General features: G+C 43.2%; 1 protein-coding gene across 2 annotated transcripts in view; it reads right to left on the reverse strand.

The window, feature by feature from the left end:
• Nucleotides 1-3,412: 3,412 nt before the first annotated feature.
• The window catches only part of LOC136881254 (uncharacterized), a 215,538-nt gene continuing 200,304 nt past the window's right edge, over nt 3,413-18,646 (reverse strand). For both annotated transcript variants that reach the window (XM_067154026.2, XM_067154016.2), the window contains exons 8-9: nt 11,301-11,371; nt 3,413-3,564 (exon numbers count right to left, since the gene is read on the reverse strand). In XM_067154026.2, the coding sequence (XP_067010127.2) occupies nt 3,493-3,564; nt 11,301-11,371 (143 nt within the window). In that variant the 3' untranslated portion in view covers nt 3,413-3,492. The remainder of the gene's footprint in view (nt 3,565-11,300; nt 11,372-18,646) is intronic.

Below are 18,646 nucleotides of genomic sequence, written 5' to 3' on the forward strand. Positions count from 1 at the left end.
CATAATGTCTGTTGTTATCCAGCTAAATATCGATACCCATTCAGTTACTGGCGATCTGGCAACCTTGCTTGGATCTGTGAACGACAGCACAGTAGATTGGAAGCATGAGAGCTTACTTAACTACGGCTTTCTCCGGTAGGTGGCTAAGAGTCATCCATAAGGTTCTGGATGATCTGCACGCCTTGCAGCACGGTTGGCCTATTTGTGTGTATTTGAGGAGCTGTGTCACTGAGAGGTCTCAGTTCTTGGAATCGTTGACAGTTCCTCCCCAAGGGTGGCTATAAATCACACCCTCTCCTCTCTTGGACTATCGCTTGACGATTTGCATTGAAATATCACTGTTGTGGGTTGGCATCTGGCTATTAGACTGCACTGTGGCGGATAATCATTTCAAGGTTCTAAACTGACCTCCCTTCGACAAAAGTTTTAGTAGGTAATCTTTCACTTAGTTTCGGCGCATGATTTTTACAGTAAGGGAAGCACATACCACAAGCTAAGAAGATATACATAGTAAAATAAATATAATATCTCACATTGTCTTGTGCTATTTGAATGTTTCCATCCGCCTCTCCTTCTTGTCGAATTCTTCTATGGCAAGGCTGTAGAGTTCTTCTTTGATGACTTCAGTAGTAACCTCTTCTCAATCGACAGTAGAGACAAATTCGAGAGTCTTTGTTGTCCCTGTGTGTTTCTGCAGTAGGTGTGGACTCTCCGAAGTGCCGAAAATGAACGTTCGGCACTAGCATTGAACACTGGGATAGTTGAAATCAACGCACAGTTCAGAAAAGGCAGAAGATGGCAATCGAATATTTTAAAAATAAAACAACAGTTTTAGAACTCCCATCGTAAGATACTCATCGGAGGAATAAGCTACGCTGAGCTCGCTTCTGAGACGGGCGAAGTCAAAATGCTGACCGTCGCTTTGTTTCAAGGAACAGAATGCTGCTTCAGGGAAACTTTCCTTCGTCTTCTTTTGATCAACTAACGGTAAAAGTGTTAATTTCTCGACTGCTTGGAACCGAACTTTTAGTTGGGTATATATATTGTCGTATATCTCGCAATATATGCGACGGTAGTGTGAATTGATGTCCCAGGTTTCATTTTGATGTTGCCTCTTTTTTGACAGCTCGTAGCTTTTGACGTTTGTTCCATACTCTTTCAAATTCATTTCTTTTTCCTTGAATTATACTTTTTGTTTCCTGTACTTTGGCAATAGAGAAATTTACATCCAGCGCTTTCGTTCGAAGAATTTCAGGGAGAGAATCATTTAAGCAAAATATCTCGCTGAAAACTAATAAAATGAAATTGAACTGGAATTCTGAGAGAAAACTCTTAAAACTTCGAGCTTTGTGGTACGTTTGACAATCCCATTGCTCTGGGATATCAAAGACATTATCGAACAACTGAACTAATTCTTCTCTTTGTTCACGAACTGTTTCAAGAAGTCTTCCGTTGTAATTCCATCGTGTTGGACACATTTTAGTAAATCGTCTCTTGACTTCTTTATCTAATGCAGCAGTTCTCTTGGTAGAATTAGAAAAGCTTGTGCTTGCTTGTTGTTTAAAGGGGCCTAACATATAGGTCATCAGCCGAAAATTAGAAAAAAAAAGAGGCCAAGCTACTCAGAGTCATGAAGAATATTTTACATTCCTTTATATTAGAAGTTGTCTGTGTAAAGACAAGGTTCAGTCTGTGAACAAAACAATGTATGAATATAGCGTCGGGATATTTGTGTTTCACTCTTTTCTATAAACCACTGAGGCCTCCTGACATCACTGCAGCTCCATCGTAACATTGAGCGACTAGTTTAGAACCACAGTTGAACTCGTCCTTTATGTTGAACACGTGATCTGCAAGAGCGGGAGCAGTGCGATCTGCGCTTACGTCGGTAAATCCAAGAAATCGCTCCTGTATTTCTCCATCAGCAGACGTGTACATAACAACAGTTCAAAGTTGGGAATGGGTAGAAATATCAGTAGCTTCATCAATAATAATCGCCAAGAATGGCGACTGTGATATTTCTTTATTTCGGTCAATAACACACTGGCTACTCCATAAATTGAATAATTTTGTATTTAATGAGAAAAACCTGTGAACACTGTTGCTTTCTGCAAATGATTTGCCAGTGTGTCGTGGTACTTGATCAGCAGAGTTATGAGTTCTATGTAATTTCCAGGATTTAAGGAACTTTTATCTTCTGCATGCGCTCTGAAAGGAAGTTCTTGTCTTGCAAGATACGTTACAACGTCAATCACTCGTTGAATCACCTTTCTATTCTGTTTTACCAACTCGTTATGTTTTTTTGTCTCCAGTTTACGCTGCTGATCGAGTTGCACATCTATTCTGGTCGTTCTGAAAGTTGTTAACAGAATTTCAGTTTGGATATGTGTTTGTGATTGCTGATGACGCTGGGATGATTGCTGATGACGCTGGGATGCTTTAAGCAAGTTATTCATGTTATCCACACCGTTTTCATTTGAAAATAGAATGCAAGGCCAACAGTAGAGTTTTGATGTTTTTTGACAACAACATAACCAGCCTATTTTTCCATACTGTTCTGTATTAAAGTGTCGAACACAATGTTTCGTTTTAGTTTCTGCACCCGGTAAATTGACCTGCCACCGGAAATTATATTGCTCTTCTCTTGAAAAGGGCCTCCGTGACTCAGGCGGTAGCGCGCCAGCCTCTCACCGCTGGGATCTGAGGCTCAAATCGCGGTCACGCCATGTGAGATTTGTGCTGGACAAAGCGGGGGCGGAACAGGTTTTTCTCCGGGTACTCCGGTTTTTCCTGTCATATTTGATTCCAACAACACTCTCCAATATCATTTCATTTGATCTGCCATTTATTAATCATTGACCCAGGGGAGTGCGACAGGCTTCGCCAGCCGGCACAATTCCTATCCTCGCCCCTAGATGAGGACTTCATTCATTCCATTCCCGACCCGGTCAAATAACTGGAAACAGGTTGTGGACTTTCATTTCTCTTGGAAAGCCCTCGAGCTCATGCCCTGGATTAAGAGGGATTCTAATACGAATCCACACTCCCCTCCGCTCTCCTCACTCGCACCGACAGTTGCCATGATTTAGTGACTCAGAGCGGGGAATGAGCACAGACAATGCATTCCCTTCTAAGCCGGCAGAATCGCAGTCGTTCCTTTAATTTATATGTGTACACGTAAAATTGGTGTATTTTTCACAAATAACACAAAGTAAATTAAATGTTACAAATGATACGTGCCGCAGTGGAGCGCTGGCAACACAGGTCAAAATTTCGTCACTTGGTTTGTGATCTATCAAGTTAAAATTAATCCGTTCGGATTTCGTTAAAGGGGGTGGCAGTGTATAATAAAACTTCATTCAACATTTTATTCAAGTAATTTATAATTTACTACATTATAAAACTTGCTCATTAACATATCATGTTTGATTGCTATCCGTTTCTTCAAAGATCTCATTTATCATTTTGATAATATCGCAAATAATGCCCTCCTTATGAAGCATTCAATTGTTGACACTGGTGCTTGTGGTCGCTGTACGTGGAACGCGCGTTTGCTGGACACTCCTGTAAAATATATAAGATCATTAAATAAACTTCACTGCACTCAATCAACAACACTAGATTGATAGAAAAATATTGTTCTTAATGTTCTATTCATTGATTTCCGAGTTAGAAAGCAACAAGGAAATTGTTCATTTTGTTACCAGTAAGGTCTACTATTATGAAGAATAGTAATAGTAATAGTAATATGTTTTATTTATCCTGGCAAAGTTAGGGATGTACTCCCATTCTTACACTTAACCAGTCTTAACCTAGAACACTTAATAACAACTACTGATGACAATAATTTTTTTTTTTTTTTTTTTTTGCTAGTTGTTTTACGTCGCACCGACACAGATAGGTCTTATGGCGACGATGGGACAGGAAAAGCCTAGGAGTGGGAAGGAAGCGGCCGTGGCCTTAATGATGACAATAATATGATAATACGAACAATAGTAACAGTAATAGCATTAACAAAATTAACCACACTTAAAAAAAGGATCATATCATCTATATACTATAAATCGTACGTAGAGTGCAGAATATAATTATGAATAATGAGTAAAGAATATAATTATGAATAATGAGTATTATAACAACTACTTAAGAAAAAGTTTAGAAAATATATACATTTCTACAGTACACCGAAATATCGCCTTCAATTGAAAGGTGAAGAGAAGGATTAGTAAGAATTAGAAGAAGAGGAAGAAGAAGAAGAAGAATATCTGTACTCATGACCGAGCAAGTGGGTGTGCGTTTTGGGTCACGTCGCTGCGAGCTCGCGTTCGGGAAATACAGGGTTCGAACCCCAATGTCGGCAGCCCTGAAGATGGTTTTCTGTGCTATACCCATTTTTACTCCGGGCAAATTCTTTGTCTGTACTTTCATTAAGGCCACGGTCGCTTCCTTCCCACGCCTAGCCCTTTTCTGTCACATCGTCGCTCATCACCGCTATCGGCCTATGACCTATCTGCGTCGGTACGACATAAAGCAATTTATAAACAAACAAAACTTCACGACGAACTATTTTATATACGATATATATTTGCTTTACTAGCCTTTTCCCAAATACTTGAGGCTGGCACTAAATTATTAGTATATTAAGCCTAGTTTTATGGCCAGCTGACATTCGTGGCATTTGCCTGGAGAAGAAGTGGGAAACCACGGAAACCACTCCCAGGATGGCTGAGGTGGGAATCTACCTTCCTCTACTCAGTTGACCTCCCGAGGCTTAGAGGACCCTGTTCCAATCGCATTTTGTACTTCGAGGATCATCCACAGAGCCAGTGTATAACTCACGTCATGGGTTATTTATTTATTTATTTATTTATTTATTTATTTATTTATTTATTTATTTATTTATTTATTTATTTATTTTGGCTCTGTTATAGGTCATTAGGGCTGTTTATGTGGATGTTTTATGAGCAGGGCTGGATTGGTTGAGGGTTTGAATCCGCTTGACTGAGCAACAGCCTGTTAGCGCAGTAAGTAGATTGCCTTTAACAGTAATGCACGTTTCAGCACGCCGTTGAATTGCCATTCGGGCTCTTTGTAGCATTATTATGACGATTCACAGAGCCATTGTTATGAGAGCGTGCCTCGTCCGAAAATGAAATACGAGTTAGAAACGCTGGATCATTTGCCACTTGCGTCAGTTACGGATTCTCAGGCTTCCGTAATAAAGTTTCAAAGGCTTTCAGGATTTTCCGGCTGCTGAGCGTACACTACGTCCTTTATATAACTCCATAGGAAGAAGTCCAGTGTCGTCAATCGGGCGATCTAGCAGGCCAGGTGACAGGTCCTCCCCTTCCTATCCATCGACCGGGATGTGTAACATTCAGGTAGTTGCGAACATCTGCTGACATGTGAGGGGGAGCTCCGTCGTGTTGATACCACATGGTTACACGCTCACCCAGGCGCACATCCTCTAGCAGCAATGGTAGTTGGTCTTGAAGAAACTGTAGGTACCGGGGTCCTGTCAAATGATCCTCAAAGGAATATGGTCCAATTAGGTGATCACCCAGTACACCACACCAGACATTTACTCCCCATCGTGCCTGAAATGCTGCCTGCCTTACCCAGTGGGGATTTTCAACACTCCAATAGTGCATATTATGACGATGCACAGAGCCATTATTATGAAATTGTGCCTCGCCCGAAAATGAAATGTAAGATAGAAACGTTGGATCATTTGCCACTTGCGCCAGTATCCACGCACAGAAACTAACTCGAGTTTCGAAATATCGTCCGTGGAGCTCTTGATGTAGTTGCAGGCGATATGGACGAAAAAAATAACAAACTGGAATGCAATATCCTTACAACAGACGACTGGCTGATGTTGCTCTGTTGTGCTACTGCCCGGGTACTCGTGTGAGGATTCTCCCGGAAAGTGTCCAAAACCATCTCAGCAGTTTCACTGGATGTAACTGGCACCTCTCTCACAGGACCTGTTCGGGAAAGTGACGAAGTTATACGCAAAAGTCGCTCCACCCTCCTAAACGTATTTACGTTTGGTTGTTGTCTGTGTGGAAACCTTTCCTGGAGGCGCTGTGCTTCCTGTGCGTTCTATCTTGCTTCACCGTAGATGAGGAGCATGTCAACATACTCATTTGTTGAAGACATAGCGAAGAAATGATCAGGGCTGCTAGACTACACCAAGCGTCAGGCCACTACATATTCAACACGCATGCTATTGGTCGAATGTGACACGAATGAAATCTTATTTGATCCTCAAAGTTTAAAATGTGAATAAAAGTATTTATCGCTCGTGGAATTCGAACCTACCTACCAACGCAACATGCGTCGACACTTCTGTGGTTAGTCCACTACACCATGGCGTCTGTTGCCTCTAGTTTATCAGAAAGCTTACTTGGTGTAAAACTACGTCCTGGTTCACAAACTCGCACACGTTTTCTATCAGTATGCCATCGCTTTTAGCGATAATTTCATAACCAATCTAAGGCTTATAATTGGCACTTATGACAATTTGATGTATTGTGTAAATACCTGTCCGCCTCTGTGGTGTAGTGGTTAGTGTGATTAGCTGCCAGCCCCGGAGGTCCGGGTTCGATTCCCGGCTCTGCCACGAAATTTGAAGAGTGGTACGAGGGCTGGAACGGGGTCTACTCAGCCTCGGGAGGTCAACTGAGTAGAGGTGGGTACGATTCCCACCTCAGCCATCCTGGAAGTGGTTTTCAGTGGTTCCCACTTCTCCTCCAGGCAAATGCCGGGATGGTACCTAACTTGAAGCCACGGCCGCTTCCTTCCCTCTTCTTTGCCTATCCCTTCCAATCTTCCCATCCCCCCACAAGGTCCCTGTTCAGTATAGCAGGTGAGGCCGCCTGGGCGAGGTACTGGACATTCTCCCCAGTTGTATCCCCGACCAAGAGTTTGAAGCTCCAGGACACTGTCCTTTAGGCGGTAGAGGTGGGATCCCTCGCTGAGTCCGAGGGAAAAGCCGAATCTGGAGGGTAAACAAATGATGATGATGATGATGATGATGATGATGTGTAAATACCTGTCACATACATGTTTTTGCAAAAGTCGTGCACTTATAACGCAGTAAGTGCTTTAAAGGCGACTGTAGCTTGGTAAACGGCATAGGAAAGTCGACCATCATGACGTTCGTTGGGATGCCTAAAAGCAGAAACGTCAGGCGCAGCTGACTCACCCCGTATAACTCTCGCATCTTATCTAATCTGTTTGTCATACTGATCCTTTGGTATTCTGTAGTCATTTTTATCCTATACGCCTCCTTCCAAAGCTAAGTGAACGTGACATGGCCAACCAATTTATCTCTCCTTCGAGTCAAATATCCCTAAATCGTTCTCTTCATACTTATGGTCACGTCAGTACCTCTTCGTTTGTGTTATGATCCCTCCTGTGGATGGGGGTGGTAGAAAAACATCAACTGCATCTCCTGCCTGTCGTCCGAGACCAGGAGCTCTCAACTTGTGAGCGTGGGTTGGCGACTGCGGTTCCTCTAGCTGGGTCAGGTTTTGCGTTCTCTTACTTGCGCCAGGCTCCTCTCTTTCATTTTTCCTATCTGACCTCCCTTGGTTAACACTTGTTCTTTTCCGACCCCGATGGTATTAGGTTTGCGAGGCCGACGGCCGATACTTTCATTTTTCGAAGGGGCCGATGACCTTCGATGTTAGGCCCCTTAAAACAACAAGCATCATCATCAGCATTTTTCGAATTGTCGGACCTCTTCGTTTTCCCTCTGCTTAGTATTAAGAGACGATAGTTGTCCTGCTGTATGTCTTCTTAAAACAATAAATACCACCATCACTATAACCACCTGTGTTGCGATCGACCCATCTCACCTTTTCTTCTGTCACACCACATTTCGAATGACTCTGATACTTTTCTATTTTAGCGGTTGTCGCCCATATTTCACTCCATGTATTGCAATGCTCCAGATAATTACTTTCAGAAGCAGCAATCTGACATGCATCCATAATTGTTATTATACTTGCTAGGCAGCAAAATTCACCCACTTTCTTAATGATTTCAAATGCTACTCTTATATTATGTGGTTTTCGTAAGCCTCCGTGGCTCAGGTGGCAGCGCACCGGCCTCCCACCGCTGGATACCGTGGTTCAAATCCCGGTCACTTTATGTGAGATTTGTGCTGGACAAAGCGGTGGCGGGACAGGTTTTTCTCCGGGTACTTCGGTTTTCCCTGTCATCTTTCATTCCAACAACACTCTCCAGTAACATTTCATTTCATGTGTCAGTCATTTATCATTGACCCAGAGGAGTGCGACAAGATTCGGCAGCCGGCACATTTCCTATCCTCGCCGCTAGATGGGGCTTCATTCATTCCATTCCTGGCCTGGTCGAATGACTGGAAACAGGTTGTGGATTTTCATTCCATGTTATGTCCTTTGCCTGATCTTACTCTTTTACATTCCATCATGTTTGTTTTGGACTTATTTATTTTGTATACAGTTTTCAAAACTGTATCCATTCTATCCAACATCTCATTTCAAATCTTCTGGTGATCACCGGCAAATCTGAGAGTTTTAATTTCTTCTCACTAAACAGTGACTCTTTATCCACATTCCTCCTGGAGTTTCTTTATTGCCTGCTCTATATGTAAATTAAAAGGTCAGTGGTGGTCCTGGTCATCATTGTTTTAAGGGAAAGTAACATATGTGTTCCCAGGCGAAATAATTATAAGGAAATACATTCTTCCCACTATAAATGGAAATGACACGTAACAAGCTATCATGAGTTGGAAACAACCACACTACAGTAAAACCTCGATAAGACGCTGTCCAAGGTGCCGCCCGAATACCGCGTATTAAACGGGACTGCGTATTAAGCGGGAATACACTAACGAAACTGAGTAATTTGTATGTTTCTCATTGTAAAGGAGACTCTATTTTGATGTATCATTTAATTGAAATACTGTAGTGAAATAAAAATACAGTACAACATATTGTAGACACAGTATTACCACCTTTCGCAGTGGCGGCTGCGGGGATTGAATCCCGATTTTTTTTTGTCGTTCTTTAGACGATGGGGTTCCTAACGAATCAGCGAGCTGTTTCTGGTTACGATTAGTGTTTCTATCGTGATTTCGCAAAATGTATAATTCATTCGATAAGGAAAGCGCTTTCCTTTTCACATCTATAATCCCTTACTGTCCGACTCGTTGGCTGAACGGTCAGCGTACTGGCCTTCGGTTCAGTGGGTCCCGGGTTCGATTCCCGGCAGGGTCGGGGATTTTAACCTTAATTGGTTAATTTCTACGGCTCGGGGGCTGGGTGTATGTGTTGTCTTCATCATCATTTCATCCTCATCACGACGCGCAGGTTGCCTACGGGTGTCAAATAGAAAGATCTGCACCTGGCGAGCCGAACCCGTCCTGGGATATCCCGGCACTAAAAGCCATACGACATTTCATTTCATCCCTTACTGAATCTGGCATTCTTTTCCCTTACTAGTACCAGGCTTCTTATTTTCATCTTTCCTATCCGACCTGTCTTGATCGAACCCCCTACGGATTGGGACGGTAGAATATATCCACAATATCCCTGCCTGTTTAAAGAGGAGCCTAAAAGGGGTAACCACAACTCAGGAGGGTGGGTTGGCGACCCCGTTTTGAGTCTGACATTGTTTCCAGACTTCTTATTTTCATCCTTCCTATCCCCTCGTCTTATTCTACGTGGGTGAAGTTGGTTGAATATATCCACGGTATCTCCTGCCTGTCATATGAAGCGACTGACGAGGAAACCCGACAATATTAGATTTACGAGGACTGAGGCCTCTTCCAATTTCACGTTCTTCCCCTTCTCTTGGTGGTACCCTCCTTCTTCGAAGGGTCAAACTTCTTCCTTATTATTTGTTAAAGAGGATGCACCGAGTGAGTTGGTCGCGTAGCTGTTCAGCTTGCATTCGGGAGATTGCGAGTTCGAATCCCACCTTCATCAGTTCTAAAAGTGGTTTTCCGTGGGTTTCCCCATTTTCACACCTTGCAAATGCTGGTATTGTACTTTAATTATGGCTACAGCAGCTACCTTCCCAATCCCATCACTTTTTATTGATGTGTTAATGCGCCGTTAAACCACCATCTATTTCCAAGTTCCGTTCTTGAAAGAAAATCGTCGGATTCTATCATATCTCACTCAAAACACCTAGCCCATGTTAAAACCCTGTATTTACTGCCTTGGTAAATGTAGAAAATGTTTTATGAAATTGTCTTATTGCACTCCTCTTGTTGTATTTCCTCTTCTGACAGTGTTATTTGATAGAATATTTGAGAAACGAAGCATGTAATTCGGATATTAAATGTATTATTTTTCGAATATGTTGTGTATGTTCAGTCCTCAGCCCGAAGGCTGGTTGGATCTTCAACATCTCCACCATTAGCTGTCATATATGTCCTACACATCACTGAAGAGGCGTACAAAGGAAATGGAGAGTGAGGCAGTTTCCCGTTGCTTTCCTCACCGACCACTGAAACGCATTTACCAACAGACCCTGTAAGCAACATTTTCACACCATTCATAACAGGGACTGGCTGCATAAGAAATGGCATTAATAGCATCGCTCATACCTCAGTCAGTTTCATATTGGCAAAGCCAAGGATAAGAGTGAGACAGATCAATGAAAGTTTAAAAAAAAATCTAGCCCATACCAGAAGACATATTGCACTGTAAACACTAGGTCTTGCCAGCAAGGGCATTATATTATGTTATTAATTGAATATTTATTTTCTGAGGTATTTTCCAGTATTTATTTAATCTTGCATTAATTTTGACAGAATTGAAGACAGTCTTGAAGGTTATATGTTCTTGATTAGTGTTAAGATGGGATGGTTGCCCAGTTGTGTTTCCCTTTAAATTATCACCACCGCCATCACTAACATGGACTATATACAGGAGTTCCTTTAAACTCAATTTTGCAATTCTCTTCAGCGAAATATTGCTGTATAATACTTCAATGTAGGGATTCAAGTAAATAATTAAATAATAATGGCATGTGGCCTGATGCAGGTCTTTCGAGGTGACGCCATAAGGCGACCTGCTTGTCTGTGAGGATGGGTACCTGTGATGATTCTAATGATGAAGACGAAACACACACACTAGCCCCGAGCCACTGGAGTTAACCAATGAAGGCTAAAATTCCCGACCGGGAGGGGAATCGAATCTGGGACCCCTAGACCAAAGGCCAGCACGCTAACCATTTAGCCATGGAGGTGGTGAAGGGTTGAAGTCACCATACTATAAAGGAACGGCGGGAAATCTTACCTGAATCATTTCAAAGTGGATGCACGCTGCCAGGATATGAGTCATTGCACAGGTGTTGATAGTGTCATTGTCTGAAATGTAAAGGAATCAGATTATATAAGCTCTTTCCAGAGGCAGAAATATTAAGGTATATAATACTACAGTGTACATCAATCGTAAAAAATGAGCTACTACAATGAGCAAAATCTTCCCACGACTTCTTTTTGGATTCAGTAACTATTTGTTTCGCTCTGTTTCTTTCATCTACGTACAAATCCCTGTCTGCCTCGGTCCTTGTTTTGAGCCATTTCTGATAAGCCTTCCTTTTACGTTTACAGGCTGCTCTCACTTCATCATTCCACCAAGATGTTCGCCTTTTCCCATCTTTATACACAGTTGTTCCTAGGCATTCCGTTGCTGTTTCTACTACAGCATCCCTGTATGCCACCCATTCACTTTCTATATCCTGAACCTGCTTACTGTCCACTGTTCGAAACTTCTCACTAATCATATCCATGTACTTCTGTCTAATTTCCTCGTCCTGGAGATTTTCTACCCTTATTCGTTTGCTGACAGATTTCACTTTCTCTACCTTAGGCCTAGAGATACTTAGTTCACTACAGATCAGATAGTGGTCTGTATCATCGAAAAATCCGCTGAGAACTCGTACATTCCTAACAGATTTCCTGAATTAGAAGTCGGTTAAGATATAGTTTATTATGGATCTGGCACCTCTACCTTCCCATGTGTAGCGGTGAATAGCCTTATGCTTGAGGAATGTATTCGTAACAGCTAAACCCATACTAGCACAGAAGTCCAGCAAACGCTTCCCATTCCCATTAGCCTCCATATCTTCCCCGCATTTACCAATCACCCTTTCGTATCCTTCAGTTCTATTCCCAACTCTCGCATTGAAATCGCCCATTAGCACTATTCTATGCTTGCTGTTGTCCCTGACCTCGATGTCACCCAATGCTTCATAAAACTTGTAAACTTGTCATCTGGACCCTCACATGGTGAATACACGGAGAAAATTCCAGTCCTAATTCCTCCAACTGACAAATCTACCCACATCATTCGCTCATTTACGTGCCTAACAGAAACTATGTTGCGTGCAATGGTATTCCTGATACTGAGCCCTACCCCAGACAATGCCCTTCCAACAACCGTTAAGTACACATAATCTCCTATCTCTTCCTCGTTACCTCCCCTTACCCGAATATCACTCCTAGCACATCCAGAGGCATCCTCTTTGCTGACTCAGCAAGTTCTACCTTCTTTCTTCCATAAGCCCCATTAATATTGATAGCTCCCCATCGAATTCCATTTCGTTCGCCAAGTTGTTTCCAAGGAGTCCCTCGCCTGTCAAATGGGAGTGGGACTCCATTACTCCCATAGGTCCGAGGCTTGCTTAAAATATTCTGAGCTCGGTAAATTCATGAAGCAGGATGCTACCCTATTTGCACATAGTCCAAGTGAGGATCTCTCCTCTGACGGGTTATGGACCACCGGTGAATTGTATAGTCCTAGCCGCCTGAGTACAAGGAGGGCCGTGACTCAGAATATGTCCGAGATGCCCACTCCCATTCCATAGCAACTGGTATCCCGACCCTCAGGACCACTTACTAGGCCACTCAGCCGTTGCCCATGGTTCACGAACTAGGACGAGACTACAGTTACCCACACCATGAACTACTTATATCTATAGTCAAAAATAAAGATGATATCTTCATATGGTTATGAGGGTATTTACGAGTTGTAGTATGGATTTAAAGGGCAATGACCGGCTAACCCGCCGGTTACGACACAAGAGCAAGCTATCTTGTGATGAGCACAGTACAGATTCGACGTACTAAGAGAGAAATTACTGCAAGCCATCTTGTGATGAGCACAGTACAGTGCCGACGTACTAAGAGAGAAAAAACTGCAAGCTATCTTCTGATGAGCAGAGTACAGTGCCGACGTACTAAGAGAGAAATTACTGCAAGCCATCTTGTGATGAGCACAGTTCAGTGCCGACGTACTAAGAGAGAAATTACTGCAAGCCATCTTGTGATGAGCACAGTACAGTGCCGACATACTAAGAGAGAAATTACTGCAAGCTATCTTGTGATGAGCACAGTACAGTGCCGACGTACTAAGAGAGAAATCACTGCAAGCTATCTTGTGATGAGCACAATGCAGCGGCGATATACTAGGAGAGAAATCACTGCAAGCTATCTTGTGATGAGCACAGTACAGTGCCAACGTACTAAGAGAGAAATCACTGCAAGCTATCTTGTGATGAGCACAGTACAGTGCCGACGTACTAAGAGAGAAATTACTGCAAGCTATCGTGTGATCAGCACAATGCAGCGGCGATATACTAAGAGAGAAATCACTGCAAGCTATCTTGTGATGAGCACAGTACAGCGCCGACGTACTAAGAGAGAAATTACTGCAAGCTATCTTGTGATGAGCACAGTACAGTGCCGACGTACTAAGAGAGAAATTACTGCAAGCTATCTTGTGATGAGCACAGTTCAGTGCCGACGTACTAAGAGAGAAATTACTGCAAGCTATCTTGTGATGAGCACAGTTCAGTGCCGACGTACTAAGAGAGAAATTACTGCAAGCTATCTTGTGATGAGCACAGTACAGTGCCGACGTACTAAGAGAGAAATCACTGCAAGCTATCTTGTGATAAGCACAATGCAGCGGCGATATACTAGGAGAGAAATCACTGCAAGCTATCTTGTGATGAGCACAGTACAGTGCCGACGGGCTAAGAGAGAAATTACTGCAAGCTATCTTGTGATGAGCACAGTACAGTGCCGACGTACTAAGAGAGAAATCACTGCAAGCTATCTTGTGATGAGCACAGTTCAGTGCCGACGTACTAAGAGAGAAATTACTGCAAGCCATATTGTGATGAGCACAGTACAGTGCCGACGTACTAAGAGAGAAATTACTGCAAGCTATCTTGTGATGGGCACAATGCAGCGGCGATATACTAAGAGAGAAATCACTGCAAGCTATCTTGTGATGAGCACAGTACAGCGCCGACGTACTAAGAGAGAAATTACTGCAAGCTATCTTGTGATGAGCACAGTACAGTGCCGACGTACTAAGAGAGAAATTACTGCAAGCTATCTTGTGATGAGCACAGTTCAGTGCCGACGTACTAAGAGAGAAATTACTGCAAGCTATCTTGTGATGAGCACAGTTCAGTGCCGACGTACTAAGAGAGAAATTACTGCAAGCTATCTTGTGATGAGCACAGTACAGTGCCGACGTACTAAGAGAGAAATCACTGCAAGCTATCTTGTGATAAGCACAATGCAGCGGCGATATACTAGGAGAGAAATCACTGCAAGCTATCTTGTGATGAGCACAGTACAGTGCCGACGGGCTAAGAGAGAAATTACTGCAAGCTATCTTGTGATGAGCACAGTACAGTGCCGACGTACTAAGAGAGAAATCACTGCAAGCTCTTGTGATGAGCACAGTACAGTGCCGACGTACTAAGAGAGAAATTACTGCAAGCTATCTTGTGATGAGCACAGTACAGTGCCGACGTACTAAGAGAGAAATTACTGCAAGCTATCTTGTGATGAGCACAGTTCAGTGCCGACGTACTAAGAGAGAAATTACTGCAAGCCATATTGTGATGAGCACAGTACAGTGCCGACGTACTAAGAGAGAAATTACTGCAAGCTATCTTGTGATGGGCACAATGCAGCGGCGATATATTAAGAGAGAAATCACTGCAAGCTATCTTGTGATGAGCACAGTTCAGTGCCGACGTACATGGAGAGAAATTACTGCAAGCTATCTTGTGATGAGCACAGTACAGTGCCGACGTACTAAGAGAGAAATTACTGCAAGCTATCTTGTGATGAGCACAGTTCAGTGCCGACGTACTAAGAGATAAATTACTGCAAGCTATCTTGTGATGAGCACAGTACAGTGCCGACGTACTAAGAGAGAAATCACTGCAAGCTACCTTGTGATGAGCACAATGCAGCGGCGATATACTAGGAGAGAAATTACTGGAAGCTGTCTTGTGATGAGCACAATGCAGCGGCGATATACTAAGAGAGAAATCACTGCAAGCTATCTTGTGATGAGCACAGTACAGTGCCGACGTACTAAGAGAGAAATTACTGCAAGCCATCTTGTGATGAGCACAGTTCAGTGCCGACGTGCTAAGAGAGAAATTACTGAGCGCCATCTTGTGATGAGCACAGTACAGTGCCGACGTACTAAGAGAGAAATTACTGCAAGCTATCTTGTGATGAGCACAGTACAGTGCCGACGTACTAAGAGAGAAATTACTGCAAGCTATCTTGTGATGAGCACAGTACAGTGCCGACGTACTAAGAGAGAAATTACTGCAAGCTATCTTGTGATGAGCACAGTACAGTGCCGACGTACTAAGAGAGAAATCACTGCAAGCTATCTTGTGATGAGCACAATGCAGCGGCGATATACTAGGAGAGAAATCACTGCAAGCTATCTTGTGATGAGCACAGTACAGTGTCGACGTACTAAGAGAGAAATTACTGCAAGCTATCTTGTGATGAGCACAGTACAGTGCCGACGTACTAAGAGAGAAATCACTGCAAGCTATCTTGTGATTAGCACAATGCAGCGGCGATATACTAGGAGAGAAATCACTGCAAGCTATCTTGTGATGAGCACAGTACAGTGCCAACGTACTAAGAGAGAAATCACTGCAAGCTATCTTGTGATGAGCACAGTACAGTGCCGACGTACTAAGAGAGAAATTACTGCAAGCTATCGTGTGATCAGCACAATGCAGCGGCGATATACTAAGAGAGAAATCACTGCAAGCTATCTTGTGATGAGCACAGTACAGCGCCGACGTACTAAGAGAGAAATTACTGCAAGCTATCTTGTGATGAGCACAGTACAGTGCCGACGTACTAAGAGAGAAATTACTGCAAGCTATCTTGTGATGAGCACAGTTCAGTGCCGACGTACTAAGAGAGAAATTACTGCAAGCCATCTTGTGATGAGCACAGTACAGTGCCGACGTACTAAGAGAGAAATTACTGCAAGCTATCTTGTGATGAGCACAGTACAGTGCCGACGTACTAACAGAGAAATCACTGCAAGCTATCTTGTGATGAGCACAGTACAGTGCCGACGTACTAAGAGATAAATTACTGCAAGCTATCTTGTGATGAGCACAGTACAGTGCCGACGTACTAAGAGAGAAATTACTGCAAGCTATCTTGTGGTGAGCACAATGCAGCGGCGATGTACTAGGAGAGAAATTACTGGAAGCTATCTTGTGATGAGCACAAAGCAGCGGCGATATACTAAGAGAGAAATCACTGCAAGCTATCTTGTGATGAGCACAGTACAGTGCCGACGTACTAAGAGAGAAATTACTGCAAGCTATCTTGTGATGAGCACAAAGCAGCGGCGATATACTAGGAGAGAAATTACTGGAAGCTGTCTTGTGATGAGCACAATGCAGCGGCGATATACTAAGAGAGAAATCACTGCAAGCTATCTTGTGATGAGCACAGTACAGTGCCGACGTACTAAGAGAGAAATTACTGCAAGCCATCTTGTGATGAGCACAGTTCAGTGCCGACGTACTAAGAGAGAAATTACTGCAAGCCATCTTGTGATGAGCACAGTACAGTGCCGACGTACTAAGAGAGAAATTACTGCAAGCTATCTTGTGATGAGCACAGTACAGTGCCGACGTACTAAGAGAGAAATCACTGCAAGATATCTTGTGATGAGCACAGTACAGTGCCGACGTACTAAGAGAGAAATCACTGCAAGCTATCTTGTGATGAGCACAGTACAGTGCCGACGTACTAAGAGAGAAATCACCGCAAGCTATCTTGTGATGAGCACAGTACAGTGCCGACGTACTAAGAGAGAAATTACTGCAAGCCATCTTGTGATGAGCACAGTACAGTGCCGACGTACTAAGAGAGAAATTACTGCAAGCTATCTTGTGATGAGCACAGTACAGTGCCGACGTACTAAGAGAGAAATTACTGCACGCCATCTTGTGATGAGCACAGTTCAGTGCCGACGTACTAAGAGAGAAATCACTGCAAGCTATCTTGTGATGAGCAGAATGCAGCGGCGATATACTAGGAGAGAAATCACTGCAAGCTATCTTGTGATGAGCACAGTACAGTGCCAACGTACTAAGAGAGAAATCACTGCAAGCTATCTTGTGATGAGCACAGTACAGTGCCGACGTACTAAGAGAGAAATTACTGCAAGCTATCGTGTGATCAGCACAATGCAGCGGCGATATACTAAGAGAGAAATCACTGCAAGCTATCTTGTGATGAGCACAGTACAGCGCCGACGTACTAAGAGAGAAATTACTGCAAGCTATCTTGTGATGAGCACAGTACAGTGCCGACGTACTAAGAGAGAAATTACTGCAAGCTATCTTGTGATGAGCACAGTTCAGTGCCGACGTACTAAGAGAGAAATTACTGCAAGCTATCTTGTGATGAGCACAGTTCAGTGCCGACGTACTAAGAGAGAAATTACTGCAAGCTATCTTGTGATGAGCACAGTACAGTGCCGACGTACTAAGAGAGAAATCACTGCAAGCTATCTTGTGATGAGCACAATGCAGCGGCGATATACTAGGAGAGAAATCACTGCAAGCTATCTTGTGATGAGCACAGTACAGTGCCGACGGGCTAAGAGAGAAATTACTGCAAGCTATCTTGTGATGAGCACAGTACAGTGCCGACGTACTAAGAGAGAAATCACTGCAAGCTCTTGTGATGAGCACAGTACAGTGCCGACGTACTAAGAGAGAAATTACTGCAAGCTATCTTGTGATGAGCACAGTACAGTGCCGACGTACTAAGAGAGAAATTACTGCAAGCTATCTTGTGATGAGCACAGTTCAGTGCCGACGTACTAAGAGAGAAATTACTGCAAGCCATATTGTGATGAGCACAGTACAGTGCCGACGTACTAAGAGAGAAATTACTGCAAGCTATCTTGTGATGGGCACAATGCAGCGGCGATATACTAAGAGAGAAATCACTGCAAGCTATCTTGTGATGAGCACAGTTCAGTGCCGACGTACTAGGAGAGAAATTACTGCAAGCTATCTTGTGATGAGCACAGTACAGTGCCGACGTACTAAGAGAGAAATTACTGCAAGCTATCTTGTGATGAGCACAGTTCAGTGCCGACGTACTAAGAGATAAATTACGGCAAGCTATCTTGTGATGAGCACAGTACAGTGCCGACGTACTAAGAGAGAAATCACTGCAAGCTATCTTGTGATGAGCACAATGCAGCGGCGATATACTAGGAGAGAAATTACTGGAAGCTGTCTTGTGATGAGCACAATGCAG

Source organism: Anabrus simplex, chromosome 1 (genome assembly GCF_040414725.1).
Source record: "Anabrus simplex isolate iqAnaSimp1 chromosome 1, ASM4041472v1, whole genome shotgun sequence".
Taxonomy (NCBI): Eukaryota; Metazoa; Arthropoda; class Insecta; order Orthoptera; family Tettigoniidae; genus Anabrus; species Anabrus simplex.